This window comes from Oncorhynchus masou, chromosome 26, assembly GCF_036934945.1.
Source record: "Oncorhynchus masou masou isolate Uvic2021 chromosome 26, UVic_Omas_1.1, whole genome shotgun sequence".
Taxonomy (NCBI): domain Eukaryota; kingdom Metazoa; phylum Chordata; class Actinopteri; order Salmoniformes; family Salmonidae; genus Oncorhynchus; species Oncorhynchus masou.
Genome location: NC_088237.1, coordinates 4943548 through 4953871, shown reverse-complemented (window position 1 = coordinate 4953871; position 10324 = coordinate 4943548). Strand labels below are relative to the sequence as shown.

Below are 10324 nucleotides of genomic sequence, written 5' to 3'. Positions count from 1 at the left end.
GCTCTTGCTGCGGGTGACTCCCTGATCCACATCTACGCAGACGACACCATTCTGTATACATCTGGCCCTTCTTTGGACACTGTGTTAACAAACCTCCAAACGAGCTTCAATGCCATACAACACTCCTTCCGTGGCCTCCAACTGCTTTTAAATGCTAGTAAAACTAAGTGCATGATCTTCAACCGATCGCTGCCCGCACCCTCCCTCCTGACTAGCATCACAACTCGATATCACAACTAGGACGGTTCTGACTTAGAATATGTGGACAACTACAAATACCTAGGTGTCTGGCTAGACTGTAATCTCTCCTTCCAGACTCATATTAAACATCTCCAATCCAAAATTAAATGTAGAATCGGCATTCTATTTCGCCATAAAGCCTCCTTCACTCACGCCACCAGACATACCCTCATAAAACTGACTATACTACCGATCCTCGACTTCGGTGATGTAATTTGCAAAATATTTTCCAACACTCTACTCAGAAAACTGGATGCAGTCTATCACAGTGCCATCCGTTTTGTCACCAAAGCCCCATATACCACCCACCACTGTGACCTGTATGCTCTCGTCGGCTGGCCCTCGCTACATATTCGTCACCAGACCCACTGGCTCCAGGTCATCTATAAGTCTTTGCTTTGTCTTATCTCAGCTCACTGGTCATGATAACAACACCCACCAGTAGCACGCGGTCCAGCTGGTATATCTCACTGGTCATCCCCAAAGCCAATAACTCCTTAGGCCGCCTTTCTTTCCAGTTGCCAATGACTAGAATGAATTGCAAAAGTTGCTGAAGTTGGAGTCTTATATTTCCCTCACTAACTTTAAACATCAGCTATCTGAGCAGCTAACCAATCGCTGCAGCTGTACATAGCCCATCTGTAAATGGCCCTTCCAATCTACCTACCTCATCCCCATATTGTTTTTTTGTTTACTTTTCTGCTCTTTTGCACACCAGAATTTCTACTTGCACATCATCATCTGCACATCTATCACTCCAGTGCTAATTTGCTAAATTGTAATTACTTTGCTACTATGGCCTTGCCTCCTCACTCCATTTGCACACACTGTATATATACGTATTTTTGTTTTCTATTGTATTATTGACTGTACACTTGTTTATTACATGTGTTGTTGTTTGTGTCACACTTCTTTGCTTTATCTTGGCCAGTTCGTAGTTGTAAATGAGAACTTGTTCTCAACTGGCCTATCTGGTTAAATAAAGGTTAAATATATATATTTTTATATAAACTCATGCTCAGACATTTAGAAACGAAACATGACAATTTGAAAAATAAGCCACAGGAGTTTTTTGAGTGAGAATAAAGATGACTTTCGAGTAGTAAGACCAAAACCAAGAGATACCATTAATAAGAAGGGGCTAGAAGCATCTTATCTGTTGAGCTACCGAGTGGCTAGGACAGGCAAGCCCCATACTATTGTGGAGGACTGAAGTATTCCTGTTGCCGCAGATATGGCTGGTACAATGCTGGGGAAAAGTCCCAAAAAACTATTCATCAGACAATGCCTTCATCAAACAACACTGTTTACGATGCATCAGTGACATGGCAGGAGACGTTTTGAAACAATTACTGCTTTGCATACAAGCCAGTGAATTTGATGTGTTACAGCTGGATGAATCAACAGACGTGGCGGGCCTGGCACAGCTCCTGGTATATGTCCGTTACGTTTATGGGGGATCAATTAAAGAAGACATCCTCTTCTGCAAACCACTGGAAACCAGGACAACATGAGAGGATATTTTTAAAGTACTGGACAGCTTTGTGACATTGAATGGACTTTGGTGGTCAAGATGTGTTGGTATCTGTACTGATGGTGCAAAAGCCATGACGGGGGGACATAGTGGAGTGGTAACGTGAGTGCAACTACTTGGGTACACTGCAGCATCCACCGAGAGGTTCTTGCTGCCAAGGGAATGCCTGATAGCTTGAAAGACGTTTTGGACACTACAGTGAAAATGGTTTACTTTGTTAAAGCAAGGCCCCAGAACTGTTACGTAGTTTCTGTGTTATGCAATGATATGGGCAGTAAAGCTTTTACAACATATAGAAGTGCGCTTGTTATCAAGGGGCAAAGTATTGACACGTTTTTTTTTAAATTTACTGACCATAATTTTCACTTGTCTGACTACTTGCATGATGATGAGTTTGTCACACGACTGGCCTATCTGGGTGATGCTTTTTCTAGCCTGAATGATCTGAATCTAGGATTACGGGGACCCCTCAGCTATATTTAATGTGCGGGACAAAATTGTGGCTGTGATTAAGAAGTTGGAATTATTTTCTGTCTGCATTAATAAGGACAACACACAGGTCTTTCCATCATTGTATGAGTTTTTGTGTGCAAATTAACTCAAGCTTACGGACAATGTCAAATGTGATATAGCGAAGTACCTGAGTGCGCAATTACGCAGGTACTTTGCCGAAACAGACGACACAAACTACTGGATTCATTATCCCTTTCATGCCCTGCCTCCAGTCCACTTAACGATATCTGAACAAGAGAGCCTCATCGAAATTGCAACAAGCGGTTCTGTGAAAATTGAATTTAATCAGAAGCCTCCGCCAGATTTCTGGACAGGGCAGCCCTCAGAGTTTCTTGCTTGACAAATTGCACTGTTAAGACACTGATGCCCTTTGCAACCACGTACCTACGTGAGAGTGGATTCTCGGCCTTCACTAGCATGAAAACCAAATACAGGCACAGACTGTATGTGGAAAGTGATTTAAGACTTTATTAATTTCCCAGGAGGCAGGTTTGAACAAAAACTCACACTCATTCTTATGTTTAATACATGTATCATATAATGTGTGTGTGGCAGCATTACAATGATGGCAAAAAAAAACTAAAGTACGCAGCTGGAGGTTGAATGTTTGAAGGAGTACGGAACTATAAAAAGTTTGGAACTATTGATCTACATAAATAAACTCATTGCTTGTTGGGCGAAACAAGGAAATAACGCCGCCTGCTGGCGGGAGACAGATTTTCCACCGAGTTGTGCCTTTCCTTTCCTCTGGTTTAAATTACACCAGTTTAGCTGGACCTTCTTCCGGGTGCAGCTCATACTATTTTTCGCCTACAGCTGATTCAACCAGCTAACGGAATACTAAACTATCAGTACAGTATACTCACACCACTGATAACGATTACTTTACACTAACTAGCTACAGATCTCAATTTGAACGACCTCTTTGAGAACCGGTAGCTTGTTACCTCTTGACTTTAGCCTGCTAGCTAACGTTAGCCATAATGGTCGTCTGGTGGATGAGACCGGGTGGAAGGCTATGAAATCCAGCTCCCAGTCAGGATAGCTTGGGGGGAAAGCCAGGTAGGTTACCGTATGTTGCTATACTAGTTATATTTGGTTGATTTATTATTGTGGTTCATTTCAAAATGCATGCCAGAGCAGCTAACTAGCGAATATTCTGTCATGTTAACCTAACGTTAGCTAGCTAACTGGTTTGGCCATAATTAGCCGCGCCGATGCTCGGCCATAGTAGTTAGCTGGTTATTGAAAATAACGTTATGTAGCTTTTATTATTCTACTAGCCAGCTGTCCATGCATTCATGTTAAAAATAAAGTAGCCAAACCGTTGTCAATGAAGGAGCTCGGCTAACGTTAGCTGTTCTATTTGTTTGGGTGGTGTTTTGTTGGCAGGATGCTGCAGGGACTGTACGGAAGTCTGGATCGGGACAAGCCGCTGATCCGGCTTCCTTTCACGGACTTTGCCGTTGGGACTGTCTTGCTGGCTCTAACCGGTCTAATAGCCTGCATCGTCATTTCTCTGATGTTCCATTTTGATGAGTCTACCTATACCCACTGTCAGGTGAGTAGTTCACCTCACTCTCGGTCTGTCTTGTCTCTCTCTGTCCATTGACACTTCCTTTCAAGGTTTTTGACGAGGGAGGTTTTCCTATTTGTTTCATTAGTCCATTGTTGTTATTGTCCCAAAATGTATTACATGTCAGCATTCAAGATATTTAACTTTCAAAATACATGCATTTTGCATCATACCGGCTGTATTTTGAAAGTTCAATATCTTGGATGCTGACACGTAATACATTTTGGGACAATAACAACAATGGACTAATGAAACAAATACCAAAATATACTTTTTGGGTGGAATTTTCCTTTAAATAAGGGCCTATGATGCACTTTGATAAATGCAGTATTAGCTTAGCTATATGCAGAATGTTCTACACATGCTACACTACTGGTAATACTGACAATGTGTGTGTATCGCTTAAATAAATCCAGCATTGTAGAATGTGCTACACTACATATACAAATAACACTCCATTGACTGACCACCTCCTGCGGCACCTCCTCACCACCAGGTGTCCAACTACCTCCCCTCCATCAGTGCGTCTATCAGTCTGGTCCCAGAGCGCTATATATGGAGGTTCTGTATCGGCCTGCACTCGGCCCCTCGTTTCCTGGTGGCTGCGGCCTACTTCAGCTTCTACCGTGGACGGTTTGCTAAGAGCTTCCCTGACATGGGCCTTAGCGTCCTGGCTCTCATAGCTGCCCTGGCAGAGAACGTAGGCCTGCTGTTGCTCACCTATGTGTCCTCTACTGAGACCTACAGTGAGTACTGGTAGATGCACACGTGCACAAGCGTGCATCAAACATATACACACACTGCTTTGCATTCCAAGTTAGGACATGGGCTAATGCATCGTACACATGCATGCACCCTGCGTTAATGTCCACTTCATTTTTAGCGTAAGTGACAGATGTGTTGTTATCCACTGTATTATGTGCTGGTGTTTTAGAGTTACATTCACTGCCGGGTTTGTGTTCGGCAGGTGTTCACAAGAATGGTTTTATCACGTTCGCCGCCTGCTCTCTTCTGCACATGCTCATTACCTGCAGACTGTGGCAGGTGATTAAGAAGTTCAGTCTCAACCCCGAGGTAGAGTACACACCCTCATTCCCTCACCTTACCGGGCATGTTTCTTATTTGTGCTGTGTGCCTTCGTATTGCCATTCCTCTTCAGTCCTTGAGTACTAGTTTAATCGTCGTTGTGTTGTCCCACTTTTTAAGACTTGTCATAAATGTCTCAACATCCTACTAAAAAAAAAGCTGCTGTTCATTCCTGTACTTGGAACAGGACCCTTTTTAAATTTTTATATGGGATTTTCAGATTTTATTGAACAGATAGTGAGTGAGAGAGTGAGAAAGAGTGTGAGAGAGTGTGTGTGTGAGAGTGAGTGAGTGAGTGAGTGAGTGAGTGAGTGAGTGAGTGAGTGAGTGAGTGAGTGAGTGTGTGAGTGAGTGAGTGAGTGAGAGATGTTGAATAAGAGGGGAGTAGGCCTATGCCATTACTGTAGACGTGTGCCAGAGGCTGGGTCATTAATGCTACAGCAGCCATGCCAGAGAACAGGACCCTTTCTCACCACCCCGTGACAGTGTTGAGCTACTGTTACCAGGGACCCTATTAATAAAGAGTCTAGGATCAATTATGCCTTTTTGATCATAATTAATAGAATTGGACAGAGAGACCTGATCCTAGATTAGCATTGCTGCTTTGAGATGCTTTTTGAATACCGGAGAGCTCATTATGGATACACACTAATCTCTGATAGCCTTTCAACACACATTGAGCCACAGTTTCAACACCAGCAAACAGGTGTGGAAATTAATTTATAACCACACACAGAACTATGATGGTGTCACCCGAGGTGTACAGTTGAAGTCGGAAGTTTACATACACAGCCAAATACATTTAAACTCAGTCTTTCACAATTCCTGACATTTAATCCAAGTAAAAATTCACTGTCTTGGGTCAGATCACCACTTTATTTTAAGAATGGGAAATGTCAGAATAATAGTAGAGAGATTTATTTCAGCTTTTATTTCTTTCATCACATTCCCAGTGGGTCAGAAGTTTACTTACACTCATTTAGTATTTTGTAGCATTGCCTTAAAATGGTTTCACCTGGGTCAAATGTTTCAGGTAGCCTTCCACAAGCTTCCCACAATTAGTTGGGTGAATTTTGGCCCATTCCTCCTGACAGACCTGTTGCAGGGGTGGCAGGGTAGCCTAGTGGTTAGAGCGTTGCACTAGTAACCGGAAGGTTGCAAGTTCAAACCTCCGAGCTGACATGGTACAGATCTGCCCCTGAACAGGCAGGTAACCCACTGTTCCTAGGCCCTCATTGAAAATAAGAATTTGTTATTAACTGACTTGCCTAGTTAAATAAAGGTAAAATAAAAAAACTGAGTCAGGTTTGTAGGCCTCCTTGTTCGCACACTCCTTTTCAGTTCTGCCCACACATTTTCTATAGGGTTGAAGTCAGGGCTTTGTGATGGCCACTCCAATACCTTGACTTTGTTGTCCTTATGCCATTTTGCCACAACTTTGGAAGTATGCTTGGGGTCATTGTCCATTTGGAAGACCCAGTTGTGACCAAGCTTTAACTTCCTGACTGATGTCTTGAGATGTTTCTTGAATATATCCACATCATTTTCTTACCTCATGATGCCATCTATTTTGTGAAGTGCACCAGTCCCTCCTGCAGCTAAGCACCCCCACAATATGATGCTGCCACCCCCGTGCTTCAAGGTTGGGATGGTGATCTTCGGCTTGCAAGCCTCCCCCTTTTTCCTCCAAACATAATGATGGTCATTATGGCCAAACAGTTCTATTTTTGTTTCATCAGACCAGAGGACATTTCTCTAAAAAGCACGATCTTTGTCCCTTTGTGCAGTTGCAAACCGTAGTCTGGCTTTTTATGGCAGTTTTGGAGCAGTGGCTTCTTCCTTGCTGAGCAGCCTTTCAGGTTATGTCGATATGGGACTCGTTTTACTGTGGATATAGATACTTTTGTACCCATTTCCTCCAGCATCTTCACAAGGTCCTTTGCTTGTTGTTCTGGGATTGATTTGCCCTTTTCGCACCCAAGTACGTTCATCTCTAGGAGACAGAACACGTCTCCTTCCTGAGCGGTATGACGGCTGCGTTGTCCCATGGTGTTTAAACTTGCGTACTATTGTTTGTACAGATGAACGTGGTACCTTCAGGCATTTGGAAATTGCTCCCAAGGATGAACCAGACTTGTGGAGGTCTACAATTTTTTTTCTGAGGTCTTTGCTGATTTCTTTTGATTTTCCCATGATGTCAAGCAAAGAGGCACTGAATTTGAAGGTAGGCCTTAAAATACATCCACAGGTACACCTCCAATTTTCAAAGCTTAGTGTGTGTAAACTTCTGACCCACTTCTGATTTGTGATACAGTGAATTAGAAGTGAAATAATCTCTGTCTGTAAACAATTGTTGGAAAAATGACTTGTCATGCACAAAGTAGATGTACTAACTGACTTGCCAAAACTATAGTTTAACAAGATATTTGTGGAGTGGTTGAAAAACGAGTTCCAATGACTCCAACCTAAGTGTATGTAAACTTCCGACTTCAACTGTATGTGTTTGAGTCCACAGCTTATGTTTTGTTAGTGTGTGGCTTGGTCTGTTCAAAGCAGGGGAAGTGGGTTACACACACGGTGACCAACCCAACTACCCTCACCAGCCTGAGGCACTCTGAACTCACTATTGCAACACCACCTGTTATATAGCTACATTTTAACCACTCTGTTTGTCTCCATCTCTTTCTCCCCCTCTCTGTCTCAATCTCTCTTTCTGTATGTTGGTGGCTCTCCTCCTCTTTCTGTCTCTCCCAGGAGATCACGTCGTTTCGTTGGAAGGTGCGTCTCTTTCTCTTCAATGTCAGCTTTTGTTTGGTCGCCGCCTACTTTTACAGACGCCACAACAAGTACTGCGAACCCATAAGTGAGTTTTTGGCACCTGTACTGGAACCCTATTCCCTATATAGTGTACTACTTTTGAACAGATCCCCACCCATTCTTTTTTATTATGCCCCCCTTTCCTCTCTGCTCAGACAATCAGGTCCTGATAATGTCATGTTTTGTAATGTACATCACCCTGTAGTAGAGGAAGTTTGAGTAGAAGTTGTCTGTGTGTTTAGGGCTTTGTTTCTCCATTTTCCTCATATCTTTGTCAACCCCGGCGTTACCAGTAATGATAACACCAATACTCCAGTTTGAAACGTCCGCTCCTTTCACCTCCACCCCAGCTGGGTTCTCGCTCCCGTCTCTTCCAGTGTACACATTCTCTCTACTCTTTTGTAACATGCTATGTATATCATACGTCTGAATGTACATTAAAAGGATGTGGACACCTGCTCGTCTAACATCTCATTCCAAAATCATGGACATTAATATGGAGTTGGTCCCCCCTTTGCTGCTATAACAGCCTCCTCTCTTCTGGGAAGGCTTTCTACTAGATGGTGGAACATTGTTGTGGGAACTTGCTTCCATTCAGCCACAAGAGTATTAGTGAGGTCTGGCCGTGATGTTGGGCGATTAGGAATTGCCGTTGCGCATGGTGATCTTAGCCTTGTGTGCGGCTGCTCAGCCATGGAAACCCAGAACAGTTATTGTGCTGATGTTGCTTCCAGAGGCGGTTTGGAACTCTGTAGTGAGTGTTGCGACCAAATATATATTTACGCGCCTCAGCATTCGGCGGTCCCATTCTGTGAGCTTGTGTGTCCTACCACTTAGCGGCTGAGCCGTTGTTGCTCCTAGACGTTTTCCACTTCACAATATCAGCACTTAAAGTTGACTGGGGCAGCTCTAGCAGGGCAGAAATTTGATGTTCTGACTTGTTGGAAAGGTGGCATCCTATGACGGTGCCACATTGAAAGTAACTGAGCTCTTCAGTAAGGCCATTCCACTGCCAATGTTTGTACACCTGTCAGCAACAGGTGTGGCTGATATGGCCAAATCCACTAATATGTAGGGGTGTCCACATACTTTTGTATATACAGTGTATCTCTCTCCTTCACTGAGACAAGTGACTGATTAATGTGACTGATGTCTCATCTCATTTATTTCCTCCCTCTCTATTTCCCCCTCTCCCTTTCCCTCCAGTCTACACTCTGTTTGCTCTATGTGAGTACCTGGTGGTGCTCTCCAACATGGCCTTCCACATGACGGCATTCTGGGACTTTGGAAACAAGGAAGTGATGGTCACCACTCCAGCAGAGGACAAACGCTATTGAAGACTGAGCGTGACAGAGGACACACCCCTACTCTTGTTAATTTTTACCCTGTTATTTAGAACCTGACAAGTATAGAAGCACAAAGCAAGTTTTTTTCATCCAAAGGTTCAGACAGCTGAACAGACAAAGACATATTCACACAAGAACTGGTATTTAACCCTTTCTCTTATGCTGAGCCCTCTACTTACACATCTGAACAGCCAATACACCTCTTTTGCTATACAGAAGATTAGTGATATCTGTTCTTCCTCACTTCATCTAACCTGACCTCGGCCCAAATTCCCCACTCCTCCCCAACTCACGACTGTCCTTGTACCAGACTGTGACCCTTCTCCTTTCCATAGGGTACCTGATGTCTAACAATAACATGTTCTGACGGAACGTAAACATTCTACAATCCCCTCTCTCCCTCAGTAACATGAATAAGGATATTTCAAGTTTAGAACTCAACAGTTCCCACTTTGAACATTAACTCCATACTGTTCAACATTATATAAACTTGGAAATGACTTATAAATAAACAAACAATGATAATAAAACATGACCAAAAAATAAACCATGATTACCATTCACAGTTTATTATGTTTTACAAATCCAAGACTTATGGCCTCTGTTCTATAATCACACTTTTGACTTTCCCCATTTCAGCTTCTGGTTCCTAAGAGAGTGATGGCACAATACATGAAAGCAAAAAGAAACACAAGACATAACAGTATTAATGTGTTAAGCTATGCATAATTATATATACAGAGACAAAACCAAAGTTTGATAACATGACAATTCCCAACTCTCTCTTTGCCTGACTATGCTTTAAAAAAACCTCATGCTTTCACCCAGTCTTCCCCAACCACAGGCTCCAAGAGATGTTCCCAAGCCATGTCATTTTCACTTTGTTCCCCATCTCCTTCTTCCTCCATAGCCACTCAATATACACGTGCGGTGGCTTTAATCAACTTTACCTCATCTTGAGGTAACTCAACACTGTATATATGTTTCACATCAATGCCCTCAGAAGGTGATATCTCAACAGTGCTACCAAGGTAACCCCTGCTACTACTAACACTGCCCTCAGAAGATGATATCTCAACAGTACTACCAAGGTAACCCCTGCTACTACTAACACTGCCCTCAGAAGATGATATCTCAACAGTGCTACCAAGGTAACCCCTGATACTACTGACACTGCCCTCAGAAGATGATATCCCAACAGTGTTACAGAGG

The 10324-nt window shown here is 43.0% G+C and overlaps 1 protein-coding gene across 1 annotated transcript; it reads left to right on the top strand.

Moving 5' to 3' along the window:
* Positions 1-3024: 3024 nt before the first annotated feature.
* LOC135514671 (post-GPI attachment to proteins factor 2-like) lies at positions 3025-9659 on the top strand. Its single transcript, XM_064938171.1, has 6 exons — positions 3025-3349; positions 3680-3848; positions 4360-4609; positions 4831-4937; positions 7704-7812; positions 8973-9659. The coding sequence occupies exons 2-6, from the start codon at positions 3681-3683 to the stop codon at positions 9101-9103; spliced, it is 765 nt and encodes a 254-aa protein (XP_064794243.1). The 5' UTR covers positions 3025-3349; position 3680; the 3' UTR covers positions 9104-9659.
* The last annotated feature ends 665 nt before the right edge of the window (positions 9660-10324 follow it).